This window comes from Aspergillus affinis (assembly GCF_023601865.1).
Source record: "Aspergillus affinis strain CMG 70 chromosome Unknown NODE_31_length_300061_cov_88_125253, whole genome shotgun sequence".
In the NCBI taxonomy this organism is placed as follows: Eukaryota; Fungi; Ascomycota; class Eurotiomycetes; order Eurotiales; family Aspergillaceae; genus Aspergillus; species Aspergillus affinis.
The window spans coordinates 173,949-193,090 of record NW_026515812.1 but is presented as its reverse complement, the minus strand read 5'-3'; the positions used below and the strand labels follow the sequence as shown (position 1 = coordinate 193,090).

Below are 19,142 nucleotides of genomic sequence, written 5' to 3'. Positions count from 1 at the left end.
TTCAATCTGTTCTTTTGGCCTGATATCGGCCGCTCCGAGTCTACAGTAACATTGAGGAATGAAACCACCGACAAAGCAGACTATGGACTGCCAACGGACAGTAGTACAAAAATGGCGAGCATGTCATGGGAATGTCAGAGCTTCTCATTCTGCGATCTCCCGCCGCCCCCTTGGAACGACTTTCTCACCCGCCACTCTGCACAGGGTATTACTTCATTGGGCGCTCAGCAGCAACTCAAATGCCTACCCCCGCCTCTTCGAAATAGGCCGATCATTCAGCTGGATCACTCTTGTAGTGGGCTCTGGGCGCATATTCGAAAGTACACCCTCGTTTAGGGCGAAGATCTCGCTGAATTGCACTACTATAACTAAATACATAGGCCGAGCTTAAGCTCCCCTGTTCAATATCCAATATCCATAGTTTAGGTATATTTTGAATCATCCATCGTCTTTAATCCAGTCCCTCACTGGCGGAAAGTACATTGCCTATCGTGATCAAAAAATTTGGGCCATTTGCAATAACACGGTCCTGCCTCCCGCCTAGGACCGGCTTACCCAAAAAAAGATGATATCCCTTGCATTAGTGCGTTCTATGCCTGACATTTGCATTGTCTGGGAGCGCTCAGGATTGGTTGAACAAAGTACATACTTGCTTGCCAGCCCTCGAGCAGCGGAAGCCATCCCCGTTGGCACATCAAAGGCCCAAATCGTGCATTCAGCTGCAAGGATGACGCTAACGGGATCGTGGGCTGATAGTTCGAGTCCTCCCCTTTGCTTTCTTTTGCGCGATTTAACCTACCAAACATCAAGTGAATGGTAACTGCTGGGGCAACATAATTCCTAGGCATCATCTGTACAAAATGGGCTTATTGATTCAGTACTGGCGACTGAACTTACTGACCGAGGATGATTTGATCGTTCAGAACTGTGATGAGACTGCCCCTACTCCCTAGCCCCCGGGCATTCCTGGCTGAAAGAGTACGATGCACTATGTATTGATCGGCGGTCTCCATAGGCCCAATGTGGGCCACTAGTGATTACTAGCCACGACGGTTTCTCTCCAAAGGCCGATCTCCATGCATGTTCCTGTGGAAAATGGAAATCGGGCCCTGGCTGACACGCGGACTTACAGAGCAGACAACCCACAACGCGGCCTTATCAATGTGTTTGTCCATTGTTGTGGGCCAATTGAAAAACCTAGATTGGAGAATCCAAGCTCGCATTACCGAATACATTCCAGCCTCGGATTTTGGGTCGCGGTTCGGCCGGTGGTCCACTCCTGTCACCCTCCATTAGCTGCGTGCTTGGACTAGATGCCGACCATCCCCTCTTGAGTGACAGGTCTAACCTGCTGAGCAGGCTGAGCTGCATGCCATGACGGCTTCATGTCCTTTATGGTGGCAATGCCCATCCCAGGGGTAGCCCTAGAACAAGGAAATCCCTATCTAATGTCCCTACCTGCTATTGTGGTTAAGTTCCAGCCACTATTGTTTGTCGCCCAACAATACAGACCAGAGGCCGGGTTCTCCAGCGTTCACTATGGTCAACTCAGTCTTATTCAATCTGATCCTCAAGCGAGCCGACATCCTTGTAAGCAGCAGTTGACATTAGCATGATTAACGGCAAGTTGTTGATGGATTCAATCTAGGACCCCAGCAATGATCCCAATGTGGGGTCATCCCGAGGAAATGCCTCCTCGACAACTTCTGAAGCCATGGAAAACATGGGCGTAGAAGACTCGACCTCCCTTTCGGCTTTCCTGACAACTCTCGTTCCGGCGTTGGTGGTTGCGGTGTTTTGGTTTGGGCTGTTCTTGATCTGTCGAAGGACCCAGCTCCGGTGGTACGCGCCTAGAACACACCTTCCATGTTGGCACAAACAGTAAGATTGTTCCTTTCGGTACGCATGAGCGGTGTTTTTGCTTACAGATAGTGTAGTGAACGAAGCCCTGAGCTCCCGTCGGGTTTTTTCAACTGGTTCGGGCATTTCCTCAACATCTCGGATACTCACGTCCTGCACCATTCGTCCATGGATGGCTATTTATTTCTTCGGTTTCTAAGGGTTTTGTGTTCAATCTGCTTTACGGGATGTGTGATCACATGGCCTGTATTGCTCCCCATTCATGCGACAGGCGGTGCCGGGAATACACAATTGGATGCGCTGAGCTTCAGCAATGTTAAAGACAAAAAGAGATATTATGCACATGCTGCCATGGCATGTATCTTCTTCAGTAAGAAGCTTCATTGACAGCAAACGCGGTGAATACATGCTTACTCATAGCAGCACTTGTGTTTTATACAGTCACACGCGAAAGTATTTTCTATGCCAACTTGCGCCAGGCATATCTGCACTCCCCCGCATACGTTAATCGCATATCTTCTCGGACCGTGCTTTTCATGTCAGTTCCTGATGAATACAAGAACGAAATGACGTTGCGCCAGGTCTTCGGCGAATCCATTCGACGTATCTGGATCACTTCTAACTGCAAGGAGTTGGAGAAAAAGGTCCAAAAAAGAGAGAAGCTGTCGTACAAGTTGGAGAAAGCTGAGACGAGGCTTATTCGACGGGCTAACTCGCTGCGCTTGAAAGCCCTCAGGAAAGGGGGTCTTTCTGATGCCTTTCAAGACTGCGAAAAGACTTCCTCTTGGTACCATGGGATCCGGAGGCCAACCCACCGTCCCAAGCTATTTAACAAGAAAGTTGATACCATTAATTGGCTTCGAAAACAACTCGTCGAAGTCTCAGAAGAAGTGGAGACTCTACAGCGGAAACATAAAGACGGAGAAATGAAGAATCTGTCTGCTGTTTTCATTGAATTCAATACACAGTCTGATGCTCAGATTGCCTTGCAAACTCTGTCTCATCACCAACCCCTTCATATGACCCCTCGGTTCATCGGTATCTCCCCAAGAGAAGTGGTGTGGTCTGCCCTGAATCTCAGTTGGTGGCAGCGCATCGTGCGCAAGTTTCTGATTAAAGGCGGCATCGCGGCGCTGGTTGTTTTCTGGTCAATCCCATCGGCGCTTGTCGGGACTATTTCCAATATCACATACCTCACTAAGATGCTTCCGCCCCTTAAATTTATTGATAAGCTCCCAGACACGATCAAAGGTGTCATTGCAGGGTTATTGCCGTCAGCCGCCCTCGTTCTCCTGATGTCCTTGGTTCCTATCATCTGCCGATGTACGATCTGCATATTTCCTGATTAAATGTGCTAGACAGGCTGACGAATCTCTTTAGTTTGTGCTCGACGTGCCGGTGTCCCCTCAACGTCGCGAGTGGAGCTGTTCACTCAAAGCGCGCACTTTTGTTTTCAGGTAGTCCAGGTGTTCCTGGTCACGACTTTGACTTCGGCTGCCTCGGCTGCAACTGCGCAAATCATCCAAGATCCCTTGTCAGCCAAGGATCTTCTTGCTGAAAACCTGCCTAAGGCGACCAACTTCTATATCTCGTACTTCCTGCTCCAGGGCCTGACCATGAGCTCGATGGCAGTCGTGCAGGTGGCCGGAGTCTTGGTCTTCAAGTTCATGACAACCTTCTTCGATCGTTCGCCCCGACATTTATACCAACGATGGTCAGCACTCAGCGGAATCAGCTGGGGAAACGTCTTCCCTGTCTTCACCAACATGGGCGTCATAGGTACTTGCAGTCCTTGTCTTTTTTACCTACCAATTACTTTCCACTAATCTCCTTCGCCCAGCCCTAACCTACTCCTGCATTGCCCCCTTAATCCTCGGGTTCGCTTTCATCGGCCTCTACCTCGTCTATCAAGCTTATCGCTACAACTTCCTTTTCGTCTACGACCTCGAAACTGATACCAAGGGACTCGTCTACCCACGAGCCCTCCAACATCTCCTCACTGGTCTCTATCTCGCCGACATCTGCATGATCGGCCTCTTCGCCATCCGCGGCGCCATCGGTCCGCTCATCATAATGGCGTTCTTCACTCTCCTTACCATCCTCGCACACATGTCCCTCAACGAGGCTCTAGCGCCCCTCAACTCCTTCCTTCCGCGAACCCTCGACACCGAAGAAGAATCCCAACAAGCTAAAGAAGAAGCCTACACATTGGCGCACCCCCCTCGCCAACACCGTTTACACGCCATCTGGAAATGGTTCCATCCGAACCTCTACCGCGACTACGCGGCGCTGCGACGCAAGGTCCGTCGCAACCACGTCGAGATCACGTACTCGGAAGAAGAGCGCTTCAACGCCTACTACGAGCCATGCATCACGGCGCGCTCCCCTAATCTGTGGATTCCCCGCGACAAGTGGGGGTTCAGTCAGCAGGAGATTCTGGAGACAGATCCAATCATTCGGATCACGGATGAGGGGGCGCATCTCGATGAGAAGAATAATATTGTTTGGGATAAATACGATCCGAATCTTCCGCTTTGGGAGAGGAAGATATTGTATTAGTTATAAGGGTGATGAGATATGAGGTAGACGGAGTAGAGTAGGGTTGGGAAGAGAGTACAGAGTACGTCGGTTTCGATCCGGTATGAGTTCATGGGTTATGGTCATAGTTTAAGCGGTGATTTCTAGCTGCCAAAATTGTTTGATATGCTGTTTTTATGTGAAAATAAACTAGCAACGAAAAATGAGTTGCGTGTTTACTTGACTTGTAGATGTGTAAAAGTCTGTTCTTCCTACTAACGATTTCCTCAAAAATAATTCACGTTGACGTATCAGGTACTGCGAGAACTGACCATTTGCCCAGCTGAGGCTTTTTCTCCAGTTAGAAGTACACTACCTTTCAACAATTCAATCTTACATATAATTGTGACCAATGGCCTACCATTACACCTGATGCGATATATAAATTAACCGATGAAAATTTTCATTTAATAAACTAACTGAAATAAAAATAGGCACAAGACAAATCAAACAGTCAGTTTGAACTCAACCGTATTAGCCGTGCCATTAACCCTAGGATAAAACTCGAACGTGAACGTCGTAGTCTCACCAGCCGACACAACAGCAGCGATAGCAGAAGACGTAAGAATAACGTTCTTGTCATCCCAGTTCCACTGACCGGAGTATGTCTGCAGTAGCAGAAAACAAATCGATTAGCATAATATTCATGGAACAACCATATCCTTGGAGATGTTGGACCAAAGGGAAGAATGGATTGCACTTACTGTTCTAGCCTGCTGCAAGGGACCCAGGTATTGGGTCCAGTCGTCGAACAGGTACTTTCCGCTTGACGTGAGGGCCTTGACGGTGGCTATTTTGGAAAGTCCTTTCCAAGTGACAGGGATCGAGAGATCGGAGCCGGAGACCGAGGACGCAGAGGCGGAGGTAGATGAGAGGGTGGGTTTATCCCACTGAACGAGCTGGATAGTAGGGGAGGCGGCGCCGCCGGAGAACTGGAGTGTTAGGGTAGCCACGACACCGGGGTTCGTGGATGAGGAGAAGTGTTTGGACAGATAAGTGGCAGAGAAGATGATGTTGGATCCCGAAACGCTGTAGTCGGATCCCTTTGACAGAGTGCTGCCGCTGGAGGCTTTGATCGATTGGAGGGTGTTGCCGTTCAGGATGAAAGGCAGGGTCTGGGCGGCGACCTGCGTGCCGGATTTGTGGAAGATATAAGCCGAGGAGGATTGGCTAGTGGCGGAGCCATCCTCGGTGCTATCGGGAAGACTGTTGGAGGTTGACTCGGTCGTTTTGGTCAGAATGTCAATGGAGACTTTATCGCGCCAGCTGGCCGCATCACGGTTCAGGTGGTCCAATCCATTGTCCCAGAGGATGGTGGCGATGTCGAATTGAGCAGCGGCTTTGGCGAGCTGGTTGTGATACTTCCACCGAGCGGCGGGCTCGGTGTTTGTGGGGGATGCGTCATATTCACCAAGGACCAAGGGCACATCGGTGAAGTTGTTGCGGATCAGTTCGAAGTCAGTGGTCAGGGTGTCCTTCTCAGCATCGGATCCCCAGATGGTTTTGCCCCACGCGCCGAAGATAAAGTCATCTAGGTTATTAATCAGCTTAGCAATTGTATCTTGCGAATAGAACCCCTCAGAAAAGCTTACATGGGCTGTAGTAGTGGAACTGGATGGCGTATGGGTTGGGAATGTCGGCAGGAGCCTTAAACCATTGGGATGTCTTGACACTGTCTGAGCTGCCTCCAGCAAGGTTGACGACACGCTTCTTATTATAACCCCCGGAATCACCGATCGCCTGGATGAAGATCTCATTCAACTTGTTGATTTCCGTCGCATGAGCTTCGGTCTCAACTGGAGGCTCGTTAATAGACTCGAAGGCAACCAAACTAGATGTGCAAGCCAGCTTTGTGCCAATTTGGTACCACAGTCGGTAGAATTTCTCCTCGATCTCAGTGATGTTAGCGCCGGATTGGGTGACATCGGCCCATTCCCACGAATCTATCACAGTCAGCTTTTCAACTCGTGTCAATAAACGGAACGGCAATCCCACCGTGGTGAACATTGACAAGAGTATAGAAACCACGAGCGGTGATCTGGTCAACGACGTCGGCCACTCTCTGCAGCCACTTTGGATCAACCGTCCAGTCAGGCGAACTTCCAGTAAAGTGATGCGTCCATGTTACTGTTTAGTGTCAGCAACTCTCCCCCAACTGATATATAAGTGGATCTCACCTGGAAGTCGAACACTCTTAAAGCCAGCAGACTTTACAGTGTCAAACACCGACTCTTTAACAGGAGCATTGTTCCATGATCCCTCGTCCGGAATAGCATCAAGGGTATTCCCCAGGTTCCATCCGGGGTGGAGTTTGGCTACGTAGTCTTTGGCTGAGATAGCATTGAACGACCCGTTACAAGTGACGGCCGCCCAGGCGCTTTCAAAAAGGGCCGCAAGAGCAGCAGCTCGCAGGACTTGCATGGCTTCTGATGGTATGGAAACAACTGTCCAAAGTCTTGCCTTCCAATTCACCGGCTACGTCCTGAAGGATCAGCACTGATCGGCCACTTTATATGTTCAAAGCAGACCGAGACCATATAGATTAATCAACATGGCAACTCGGCCAAGACGAGAAATATTGAGCGGAGATGACTCCGAAACGTGGGTCACCATTGGAGACATGCCACTGGGGCTTGCTGACTGACTAGTGAGCAGTTCTCGCGCAATGGAGGGGGTGTGCTCCTGCTAATATCTCATGACAGTTCCTGCGGGACATCACCTTCTGTGCCGGTCTTCATAAATGAAAGGTATTCATCCAAATAATCAACCACGTCATTGAAGTAGCATTAGCCCAACTTAGCCGGCGGACCGGCGGACCGAACGATGCGAGTCAGAAACTATGAGGGACAGAAGACACGATGACGGGATGCATCTTCTCGGTAGGGTCCTTGATCTCAGGAAATCCCAGGTGTTCGAGGGGTGAATCAGTCTGCAGACTGAAGAATCCAGGGGTAGGAAGTTTGAGAGTATTCCCTCCAATCGAATAAAAATACTACGGGAACAGGGATCCTGCAAACCTCCGATGGAGTGTCACAGCTTCCGAGGGCAGCGCCTGCATATTGAAAATAGAGCTGCTTGGCCGCAGACTCCAACGTCCTGCCAAGAAAGGATTAATGAACGACCATAATCGACGACAGGTATTGAGCGATCCAGGGAAATTAATCCCCACATCTCGGCAGGATTAGTGTGAGGGGAAGCTCCGTGATGCTTCTGCTGGCCGTGGAGAATTGGGAAAGGAAGAAGGATTAAAGAAGGAAGAGGATGGCGTGAGCTCCGCTCTTAATCAGGCCATCACATGACTTTTGTAGCAAGGAGAGAAACAAAACTGATATTTGAGGTTTCACTATTATTATTACACATAAGTCATACATATCGTTGCCTCATCATGAATCCGTGCATTTAACAACCGAAATAAGCAAAAATCGTGGACAGCATCTAGCAAGGGTCGTGTTCACATGATAATGCAGTCCTTGTTTCGTTCCCTAATGCGTTCTGACGGCCCTACCGAGATCGAGCCCCCAGGGTGTCGTCGTCCCAGCGGACTTCTAGGATATTGATTTGGGTAAGGGGATTCCGAGGCATTCGGACCGCTTGAAGGGCCCGTATAGATTGGGCTATGGGCAGATTGCTCATATGTAGGAGGGGGAGCGTCATCGGCGTCATCATTCGTCATGCGGTGGTTTCCAGGTCGATACTGCGAGTCTCGCCTAGGAGGAGGCAGGCTTTGGCGGGAGGACCGGTTTCCCGAATAGGAGGTATATGGAGTATCATTGGTGAATCCGGAGGAACGATTGTTTGCAGACGATCGTTGCGATTGGCTGAGAGCGGGGGTTGAACCTGAGCTCCGGGGGTTGCGGTCTTGATTGTTCCCGGCGCTTTCTCGTCGCTCTTCCTCCTGGTACTGGAGAGACAGTGCGTAGGCGTAGTCCGCATCGGCTTGTTCTTGAGCGGATAGTGTGGTGTTTGGACGGTCGCTTGGGGCTGAGGAGCCTTGGACATTGCTGGATGTTCTTGGGCCGGATGGATCTGAGGTTTCAGGAGCAGAAGTGTGCCCGACAGGTCGGAAGTCGCCTGCAAAAAAGCCAGCACTGGATCCATTGACGTCAACCAGACTTTCCCACACAACTTCTGCGTAGTTGGAGTAGCCCGCATCCGTCACCAGGGTAAACAGCTGGTTGGACTGCGGATGTTTGTAAAGAGTAGTAAAATGATCGTTTCGAAATAGGATCGAAAACGAGCCTGGAGGTAGCTTTTCCGCTAAATGAACCAGTCCAAATGAGCTCAGTTGAGTTGCATTATCGATGTCCGTGAATTGTTGGATAGCTTGAATATCCTTCATTTCCTGCTCCTCCTGTGCCGACAAAGATCCTCCTTGAATAACCCGGTCTTCGAGATCTTGCTTACGGAAATGAAGTAATTGAATATCTTCGTGATATGGGGCCACACGAGCCAATGCAGCATCGGCATCACTCATTGGGGCAGCAATCCAGCCATGAACCAATGGCACACCAAAAGTGCCATAAAGTTTGATATCATCGGTCCGCAAAAATGTACCAACTGAGTGTTGTGATTCCTAGGCACGATTAGCAACAATTCAAGACGAACAGCAGGGACAATTCTCGTACCAATGTCAGGCGTGGGTTGACATTCATGCCTGTGTGCAACATAGTCAAAAAACGACTAAGTGCCTCGATGTCCGGGAGCTCATCATCAGGGCCCAAACATGTGGTCAATTCGTCAAACAATGCTTCGATCAGTAGTCCTAAAGATATTTGTTCTCTTGTTTGGAGCGCTCTAACGATAGGTGGTTGGGTTTCTGGGTTTGCGCGGAGTACCAAGGCATTGACCAGTGCAAGTAACGGACAAGGGCCATTTTTATTTTGAGACAACACCGGGGAATCTCGCAGCTTCCCCGTAATATCTGTCCAATCAACATGTCTTATCGCATAGGTCTCCAACTTCTGTTCTTGTTGTCGGTTGGATTCCGGTTCGGTGGTGGGTTGAGACACGGCAGCACGAACAGCATCCGCAACATTAGAACGGTCTGGCAAGGGCGGGGGATTTCCAGGTGGTACGAAATCTGGTTTCGGGGCCTCCTGCGCATGATTCACTGTATCTGGATGACCTTCCTTGCTTGGATCCGTATCAGCATGTGACTGAGGGTTCTCGTCGAAGTCAATGAGCGCATGAGAGGAACCACTGGTTGCCGTGGAGATGGTGGCTGGCGTATGAATTCCATTGTCCGGTGCCAACATTCCATATTGCTGTTGCTGCTGAAAAGGCTGGGGTGCGTGAGGAGGCTGCGCATCGTTGTAAAGGGGGTAAGACTTTTGAAACTGGTTAGGCGCGAATTGATTTGTAGAGTCGCCGGTATAATTGCGATGAGGAATGGCAGCTGGTTGTTGATTTTGATGCCAGGCTGGCGGCTGCATTGCAGCATTGGATTGCTCTTCGGCCCACGGAGACTCGGATACCGGCTGGTCAAGAAGAGAAAGACGAGCTGTCATTGGAATATAACCCTCGTCTGCGAAATGTTAGCATTCAATTCCCAATCCAGATTTATGGAATTGTTCTACCTTGACCGAGTCGCGTACTGGCGCCATCCTGCGATAAAGAAGCCGTGTCCTCGGAATGGGGCCGGGAACTCCGATCCTCCCATGGATTTTGCTCAGGCTGTTTGGGTTTCAAGAATGGGTTGTTTGAGCGTAGAGCTGAAGGACTACTCAAATGCTCCCAGTCGGAACCATCGCCAGGCGCTTGGCTCTGTTGCCATTCGTTGGCAGCCGTCCTCCTTTCCGTGCCCGCAACGAGAACAGACGGAACCCGATTGGGCCCATTTCCATTTGAATGTCCATCTCCCTGCAAGCCATTACCACCGGGTGGAAGCTCCGGACGAATATATTCCTGGAGGCTATGGTCCGGCCTCTCCACCAATTCGTCGGCCCACGGATTGGGCGCATCACCGGCGGATGACCGGACAGGAGACTTCTGGGCCTGTTCTAGGGGCATCAGGTCGAAGGCTGGCGACGTGTTGAGATCAGGGGAGTATATCGATTCCTGCGATTCGAGATGCCGAGGCTGAGGAGAGCTCTGAGCTCGACGAGGGCGGGTCAGACGTTTTGGGGATAGAGATGCAGTAGATTTCGCGGTCGGGGATGTTTGTGCAGCTGTAGCGCGAGGTGCGAAACGAGCATTCCCTTGACTGAGGCTATAAAGATGTGGCGGAGCTCGTTTTCGCAAGACCATGAAAGGCAGATTTATTTATTTCGGTTTGGGGGCAACCGGGTTCGCCAGTATCAACCTGGAACGACTGAACCGGGGGGCAACGGCCAATGAGAACACAAAGGATTAAGAGAATAGGCCCCAGGAGCCAATGTTATTGAACCGTCGTGGGCGAATGAGTAAGACTGTCCGATGCACGAGTAATTCGAGACTTCCCTTGAGGGTGGTCCAGGCAGATTTGCAACCGTTGGCTCAGACAAGAGGTGAGATCAGGCTATGCCAACGAAACACGCTACTGTGAAGTTAAAGCAAGCGCAGGAGGCGATCAGCCATGCCTTTGCCCCAGTCAGCCTCTCTAAACTAGTGAGTGTATAGCCAGTAAAGGAAGGAAAGAAAGGGGCAACAAAAAAAAATAACAGAGGATTTAATGCAACGGGAAAAAAGAGAGATGAACAAGGACAACAGGCATCCAAGTTCCCAGGGAGAGTCAGCCAGTCAACATAATTAAGAATGGAGATAAAGCATCATCGGTGGATCCTCCGTCTGGCGATGGCGAATTCCGGCCGACCAGCCACACGCCTTCCCGCGTCCGTCCATAACGGCACATGACCCGCCCTGGGGCGTATTGCGCCCGGTCACGTGGGTACACTACGTATCTTTTGTACGGTACGGTCACCCCCGCGGTGGCAGCCACGGCACAGCCACAGACCAGGTAAACTTTCTCCACGAGAGCATCAGCCATATTACGCCAGCCGACGGATGACGGATCAACAGTTGCCCCGGATGCTAGATTATGTAATCTTCTATCGTCGTGCTCCGCAGGGTCCGTGCGCTATCGCAAAAAAAGATGGAAGTCCTCATGCTTCACGAGGACCGGAGTTGACCTCAGATTCTGCTCCATTCTTCGTTTATTTCTGGCATTGGTTACTAGGGAGGAATTAATCTTGGTCACTGGAGCCATCCCTTCTTCCGACACCATGCATTCCTACATCCGTCCTCATCAGCATGTCGCTTTGCGACTTCCCTCCGATTCAACCAAAATCGTGAAAGTCGTGCCGAATACGTATGTGCCTGCTCAGCCAGGTGGAAGACTGTCGCTTTTGATTTTAGTCCCGCTAACTCTATTATTTTCATAGTATGATCTTTCTGGGAAAATATGGCAGCTTTCCTTCCAACCAAATCATCGGCCGACCCTTCTACCTAACCTTCGAGATCCTGAGCAATTCGGGCGAAACCGATAACTGCAGCCTGCGCATCATCTCAGCAGCCGAAATCCATGCCGAATCATTGATTACCGAAGGTGAAGGGTTTGGGGATGCGGAGGGCGACGACGACGTGGCCGAAATGAACATGGATCAACCCCCCGTGCGCACCAATCGCGAAATCCAAGACGACAACTCGGCTCAAAGCATGACAGTGGAGGAGATCGAGGCCTTGAAGAAGGAATCTAGCGGTGCGGGACGGGAGATTATCGCCAAACTTCTAGAATCGCATTCGGCTCTGGACCAGAAAACCGCGTTCTCGCTCGCGAAATACACCCTGCGCAAGCGAAAGAAGTACATGAAGCGTTTCACTGTGCTACCCTTGGACGTCAGTCTCCTGACAAACTATATGCTGTTCGAGAAAGATGCCTCCAAGACGTTGGAGCTACGCGACGAATTGCTGGGTCTCCTGGGATGTTGGGGAAACGTACACCACGGATCGGATTCTTCTCTAGATGCGACTCTCACCTCCACGAAACCCAATGGACGCTACCTCGTTATTGACGATACGGGTGGCTTGGTGGTTGCTGCCATGGCCGAGCGAATGGGCATCCTCTACCCCCATGATGGAGAGGACGAAGAGGAGCAGACCTCGGCAAATGAGCCACTTCCGCCCAAGACGGAGGAGGAAACTGAGGCCACCGAGGAGGCCCAATCTACTGCAAACAACGCTACTCCTAAGCGTCCGAATCGCCGAGCTCATATGTCCGCGCGAGACAACACGATCACGCTTGTCCACGCAAACATGCAAGCCAACCTTTCCCTTCTCAAGCATTTTGGATACGAGCAAGACAACCCCGACCCGACACACCCTCTCTATGCGCACCTAAAAACCGTGTCTTGGCTGCAATTAATAGACCCGAGTGCCGACAGCCTCTATTCCCAGGAGCCTCCCGTGGTTTCAGATTCTGAGTTAGCCACGCTCAAACCCAACAAACGCAGTACTTACTACCGAAAGCGGAATCGATGGATGCGAGTTCAGAAGGTCGTGGACGAAGTTCGAGCCGGTGGATATGATGGACTAGTTGTTGCCAGTCTCAGTGATCCCGACAGCTTGTTGAAACACGCTGTTCCTCTATTAGCCGGCTCGGCTCAGGTCGCGGTCTACTCGCCCACAATCGAGCCCCTCACCCAGCTCATGGATCTCTATTCCACGCCGAGGAAGACGGCCTTCCTCAATAAGAGACAGGATCTGAAAGAGAACCAGCAGCAGCAGCAGTCAGATGACCAGACGGCAGAGGGCAGCGCAGAGTCCCAGAGCATCGAGTTCCCTGAACTTATTGAAGAATTCTTCCTCGATCCTTCGCTTCTATTGGCGCCGACACTTGAGACCTCTCGAGTACGCCACTGGCAAGTTCTACCGGGCCGCACGCATCCGCTAATGTCCGGACGCGGTGGTGCCGAGGGCTATGTATTCCATGCTGTGCGAGTGGTTCCCACCCAGGCAGCCGTTCACGCGGCCGGAAACTCAAGTCGCAAGAAGAGGAAAATCACCCAGGAGACGCCTACCGCCACGGCCGACAGTGCCAGCGGTATGGATGTTGACACGAAATGATCTGGACTCGGGGAATTGAACTTCTTGCATACCTCCTTCCTTGTAGAATAGAGTGCATTCTTATCCATTATGACTAAAAGTACATCATACATTATTACGTTTTCATGATTAAAATGAGTAACTTTACTTATTGAGTGTTCGAACTCATGGGAGAAGCATAACATATTTACGGTCGAGATCGCGTGAGGGAACGGTTAGCACGTCGTCGGGCAATATATAACCACCACCTCATACTGCTAGCGGGAACGTCGTTGCCTAGAGACAACAGCCTTTACAGATCACAATGGCTGTATTGCCCTCCCCATATATAATATAACACATACGAATATATCACAGTAAAGGTAACAGTTGTATCGAAGTCAGATATAAGGAGTAGGTTTGAAGATTTTCATAAGTTGAACTGTACGCTGAATCTGAATGGCGACCAAACAAAAGGAAATATCTCAACCTAGAAGCTCTTGCCCATGAACTTTCTCTTCGCGAAGCTAAGCCACCACTGTTTATTTATTAGCACGAATCAAGGTAACCCACATACGGGGACGGTGTTTACCTTCGAAGGACCAACTCCGCCGGGGTATAATCTAGCGTGTAGGCGAATGGCGATTTCCTGTCGGACTTGAGAGAGGTACCTGGAGACGAGGATTATTAGTATGCAGCCATCGAAAATGATCACATAACTTGATAGGTGTAGGTTGGGACGGGACATACGCTCTGAGACCCTCGGCATCCTGACGATCCCGGGGCGGCTCGAAGGCCTGGTTCAGGGGGAACGACGCATCACCGGGAATGGCGAACTGATCCAGGGCGACGTTGTTCAGGGCCTAGAAAGCAAACCAAATCAGCCTGTATGTTCCCTAGAAGCCTGTTCTCATGTTTATAATGTACCTTGCTAGCTTCCAGACTCGACATCGATGGCCGGACCTTTCCCAAACATTCACTGATAAACAAGGTTCCGTAGATGAGCATCCGGTCGGCAGGGCCGTTGATCTCGAAGTTCCGGAAGAGAACATTGGCGCGGAATAGAGACAGGATCTCATCGACGCAGTCGTAGGACTCGTGGTCTGGGGGAACATCGGCATCGGAGGTATTGGGCGGTAGCGGGGGGAGGGTGTATGCGGGGCCGCGAGTGCGAGTGCGGAGGGGGAGGACAGGAAAGTTGCCTGTTGCGACGTAGCATAGGACCAGTAAGTAAATAGATGCATTTCGCGAATAAGTTTCAATGAGGTATGACTTCTTTCAGGGGATGCGCAGGCCGAGGGGAAGAGGGAGCTCTGGTCGTACCGATTACGGGGACATCCCGGTCCTCGAGGAAGATGGAGTGGTATGCCTAGATTCTAGTCAGACACCGATATATCATCAGTAGAGCTGTGCCATGGCACATACAGGCATGTTGTGTAATTCCAATGGGTCAAATAATCCTTCTAGAGCCGGTCTAAAGGGGATTGTTGGGGGGAAGCGCAAGGCAGGTGGTCGCGGAAGGCAGTGCTGCTAGACGGCGGGAGTTGCATGTCATCACCGGTAGGGCTGACCGACCCAGGATTTTCCGGCGCCGAACCTCTTTACGCGCGGGCGGCCTGCGACGCGTCTGCTTTCCCCAGTCCTCTGTCGAACTGAAACCTACCATTTATTCCTAGTTATTACTGATTTTGGGTATTGAAACCGTCGTGTGATTTTGCCTTTCGCGAAGAACCCGAAAATAATGTCAGATTTCGAGGACGAAATGGACGTGGATGCTCCTTCCAAAGGTGCTCTCCAGTTCAGCTCCGATAACACCGCTGGCAAAGCGAAGAGAACTGCGGCGGATTTGCCGGTGGAAGCTCTAGATAACCTCCCATGGTAAGCATATGGAATCATATCCCAATATTTGTGCTTGTGTTTAAAATTAACTGACTTGGTCTAGGGTAGAAAAGTATCGTCCCGTATCACTCGACGATGTCTCCGGACACCAGGACATCCTAGCTACGATCGACAAATTTGTCGATGCCAACGTACGAAAATACATCCTAGACGAGTTCTTTGAATAACCATAATTGCTAACCCCGATCAGCGACTCCCTCATCTTCTCCTCTACGGACCTCCCGGTACCGGTAAAACATCTACAATTCTCGCGCTCGCAAGACGGATATACGGGGAGAAGAACATGCGCCAAATGGTGCTCGAACTCAATGCTAGTGATGATCGAGGCATTGACGTGGTCAGAGAGCAAATCAAAACTTTCGCTAGTTCGTTCATTCAAGTCAACATTTGTTTACTGGACCGCAGGCTAACCAGACACTACATAGGCACGAAGCAGATCTTCTCCATGGCACCTAAGTCGACTTCCAACGAATCATCCCTCGCCTCGTATAAACTGATTGTCCTTGACGAAGCCGACGCGATGACCTCGACCGCGCAGATGGCACTCCGTCGGATTATGGAGAAGTACACCGCCAACACACGGTTCTGTATTATTGCAAACTATACGCACAAACTCTCGCCGGCGCTTCTATCCCGATGCACTCGCTTTCGTTTCAGTCCGTTGAAGGAGCAAGATATCAGGTCCATAGTCGATCTGGTGGTCGAGAAGGAACAAGTAAACATTCAGTCAGAAGCTGTTGATAGTCTGGTCACGTTGAGTAAGGGTGACATGCGTCGCGCATTGAACGTGCTGCAGGCCTGCCACGCAAGCAGTAAGCTCCTAAGCTTCTCTTCTCTCAAATACGATACTAATGTCACACAGGCAAACCCCTCCCGATGAAGAACGCACCTAAAGATCAACCGCTCCCCGAACCGGAGCTGATTACGAACGAGACGATTTACGACTGCATTGCCGCCCCGCATCCATCTGACATCCAGAAAATCCTGACGACTCTCCTTGCAACCAGCGACGTCACTTCATGTCTCAACACGGTAAATACGCTCAAGTCTAACAAGGGACTTGCCTTGGCCGACATCCTCGCGGCTCTAGGTGATCAGCTGCAGCGACTGGAGGTTCCCGCGCAGACGAGAATCACCTGGTTAGAGGGTCTTGCCGAAATTGAATGGCGGCTTGCCAGCGGCGGTTCAGAAAGCATGCAAACAGGTGGCTTAGTCGGGGTTGTACGAAACGGGTGCGAGTTGATGGGGGATAAGAGTGTCTCTGTCTGAACGGTATCTTATGTCGGAAATAGCAAAATAATAGATTCGAATACCCTTTCAGGAAATGGACTTGCCATGATATGATGTCTTGCACGCCAAAACACCGATGATCCGTAGATCGACCAGATGGGCAGACGTGGTATGACTAAGTTGACTCGCGACGTACGGACTTCCCATCCTCCCAGGGATCATCCATATCATATCTATAGATAGGAGTTATCAATGCCTTTTCATCCTGCCAAAAAGTGCTTTTCGTGTTGAGCAACTAAATCAGGAGAGAAAAAAATAAAGACTCAAAATAAGAAAGGAATTCCGGTGCGGGGAATCGAACCCCGATCTCCCGTGTGAAAGACGGGTATGATAGCCGTTACACTACACCGGATGTGACTTAGTGAGTTCTGGCATCTTTGACAATATCAAGGACCAGCAATTGACCTGCTAAATTCCCCACTTCTCAGATGCCTAGAAGAAAATCCGGAAGGTCTACTATCAGCCTACTAGATATGGTGATCTCGTGCCTTTAAGTAGTAAATCCCTTTTTTCATGCCATGGATATATGTCCCATTTCCCCGGATGGTATTGTTCAATCTAGTTAAACCATTTTGGATAGATGGTAGTACCTATCTTTGTTTCCCTTCCCCTTTGCATATGGTTTCAACCCGGATGGCCGTATGATTTATTCCTGCAGCCTATCTGGTCGTATTACTGTTTCTCCCTCATATATTATCGTAAATTTAAGATAATAGGCATTCAAGCAAATGTGACCATTCATTAGACGCATCATAGAATCCTTATGGAAATGAGCTACGCTTTTGGGAAAATACCATCAAGGACCAAGCTATGGAGCAACGCCTCTTATCGATGCTTTATAGTGTTTACTTATGCTATACATATCTTATCCACTTCCGGTGTAGTGTAACGGCTATCATACCCGTCTTTCACACGGGAGATCGGGGTTCGATTCCCCGCACCGGAATTCATTTTTTATTTTGAGTCTATATTTTTTAATATATTGATTTTGCTACGGAGCACTTCACTTACTCCTTCACCAAACAAGACTGGGTCGGCGATGAATTCTTTGATTTAAGTGGGTAAATAGACATTATCTAAAAGCAACCCGTGCCTTGAATTTCAACTATATCCTTCCGCGGAGAACATTTCATCTGGCTTCCAGTCGGATAGGAGTTTACAGAATGTTAATTGTAAAGCCAACAGTTATCGATGATCCAGGCACTGGTTGCCGACCAGTCGCTTCAACCCTCGTTCGACCTGACCTCTGAGACGCTATACTCCACCATACTTGGCTTTTCCCTATGTTAAGCCAAGATTTTGTGGCACCGGCTGTTATTCACAGTTCAATGATGAGACCCATAAGATCGGACGAATCCTCGTGCGGTTATCTACTTTTGACCGCAGATAATACTTAATCAGAATTGACCTGCCACGAAATCTATGGTAAAACGCCTCTCCAACCTTCTCGATTGTGATCATCTCGGCCAATTCCGGGTAGGTCGTAGTAGACTAGTTAGTGGTCATTCTGCTTTGCCGTATCGAGAATAGTTTTTCACCTTACGAGAAGCAAAAAGTCACTGCATGATTAGGGCAATGTAATGTTGTTGGTATATTATCTTGACTCAGGCGCAGTGCCTTTAATTTTAATGGGCTAGTTCGGAATATATTATTTGTGCTCGCCACCATGGCACGATCAGATACTACACTGTATGCGACGATCATCCTTTGGGCAAGTAACACCTTTGCAGTTTATATCAAGAGTGGGGGGCTTCAACCCATGGTCCTCAACCTCCAGTGCCGGGGTTCGGCGCAGGTGGGGTGGGCTGACATTTTCGACCTGACTATTGATCAACGCCTGTGTATATTTTTCCACCGATGGGAATTGGGGAGCATCACGAAATGAGAAAAAAGCAAATCAGCCAGACCGGAACCTTGGCTTGCTGGGGAGTGTTTTCGACCCGCATTATCTGATCTTATCCGATGCGATCTCATCTCATCTTATCTACTGTTCCTGTCCTGGAGGTATACCGATGTAACCACTAACCAGACTCCCACCGTCACTGATGCCGATTCTACAGGGCTGGTCTCTACCCCGATCGTCCATTAACCGAGCTAACGGACCTCACCGATGCTGCCAAGAGCCTTAGATGAATTAATTCGGTGCCAAGGTCGGGAGGCTAGACTGCCTTCCACCGGCACTAATCCAATGGCAGCATGCAGGGCATCGTATTCACAGCTGATAGGATGCAATTAGCTAATGAATTGAATTCTCCTGCCCATCCTTTTCTCCTCGGACAAATCCTTCCCTGTCACTGGGTGGTTCCCCGCATGACCCTGGTCGATGTTGCCAGTCGGGATATCTCAAGCTTCTGCAGGCCCTGGGTCCGACCGCGGAAATGTCCCCTCAGTCCGACAGGGCCGCTAGTCGCATTCCTCTATCTGCGGACCCCGCCGTGAGTCAAGAGTCATGATGATAACACCAGACCATTCCTTTCTCCGCGGCTGTTCCGCTGTCGCATATAATCTCTTTCCTCCCG

General features: G+C 50.1%; 6 protein-coding genes across 6 annotated transcripts; 3 read left to right on the top strand and 3 right to left on the bottom strand.

Moving 5' to 3' along the window:
* Positions 1-1,539: 1,539 nt before the first annotated feature.
* KD926_006201 (putative DUF221 domain protein) lies at positions 1,540-4,419 on the top strand (the record flags this gene model as incomplete). Its single annotated transcript, XM_053099176.1, has 6 exons — positions 1,540-1,590; positions 1,649-1,842; positions 1,938-2,230; positions 2,302-3,183; positions 3,241-3,639; positions 3,701-4,419. The coding sequence occupies 6 exons, from the start codon at positions 1,540-1,542 to the stop codon at positions 4,417-4,419; spliced, it is 2,538 nt and encodes an 845-aa protein (XP_052957058.1).
* Positions 4,420-4,883: 464 nt separating this feature from the next.
* KD926_006200 (putative extracellular endoglucanase) lies at positions 4,884-6,858 on the bottom strand (the record flags this gene model as incomplete). The annotated part of the gene is made up of 5 exons (XM_053099175.1): positions 4,884-5,045; positions 5,142-5,968; positions 6,030-6,380; positions 6,433-6,564; positions 6,615-6,858. 5 exons carry the CDS (start codon positions 6,856-6,858, stop codon positions 4,884-4,886), a joined length of 1,716 nt encoding a protein of 571 aa, XP_052957057.1.
* Positions 6,859-7,888: 1,030 nt separating this feature from the next.
* KD926_006199 (MINDY family deubiquitinase) lies at positions 7,889-10,683 on the bottom strand (the record flags this gene model as incomplete). Its single annotated transcript, XM_053099174.1, has 3 exons — positions 7,889-9,010; positions 9,063-9,961; positions 10,032-10,683. 3 exons carry the CDS (start codon positions 10,681-10,683, stop codon positions 7,889-7,891), a joined length of 2,673 nt encoding a protein of 890 aa, XP_052957056.1.
* Positions 10,684-11,636: 953 nt separating this feature from the next.
* Positions 11,637-13,476, top strand: trm6 (tRNA 1-methyladenosine methyltransferase subunit GCD10; the record flags this gene model as incomplete). The annotated part of the gene is made up of 2 exons (XM_053099173.1): positions 11,637-11,722; positions 11,796-13,476. The coding sequence occupies 2 exons, from the start codon at positions 11,637-11,639 to the stop codon at positions 13,474-13,476; spliced, it is 1,767 nt and encodes a 588-aa protein (XP_052957055.1).
* Positions 13,477-13,924: 448 nt separating this feature from the next.
* KD926_006197 (actin-related protein 2/3 complex subunit 3) lies at positions 13,925-14,865 on the bottom strand (the record flags this gene model as incomplete). The annotated part of the gene is made up of 6 exons (XM_053099172.1): positions 13,925-13,972; positions 14,027-14,105; positions 14,185-14,297; positions 14,362-14,636; positions 14,758-14,803; positions 14,860-14,865. 6 exons carry the CDS (start codon positions 14,863-14,865, stop codon positions 13,925-13,927), a joined length of 567 nt encoding a protein of 188 aa, XP_052957054.1.
* Positions 14,866-15,175: 310 nt separating this feature from the next.
* Positions 15,176-16,602, top strand: KD926_006196 (replication factor C subunit 3; the record flags this gene model as incomplete). Its single annotated transcript, XM_053099171.1, has 5 exons — positions 15,176-15,312; positions 15,377-15,464; positions 15,524-15,698; positions 15,759-16,145; positions 16,196-16,602. The coding sequence occupies 5 exons, from the start codon at positions 15,176-15,178 to the stop codon at positions 16,600-16,602; spliced, it is 1,194 nt and encodes a 397-aa protein (XP_052957053.1).
* Between the last annotated feature and the right edge of the window lie 2,540 nt (positions 16,603-19,142).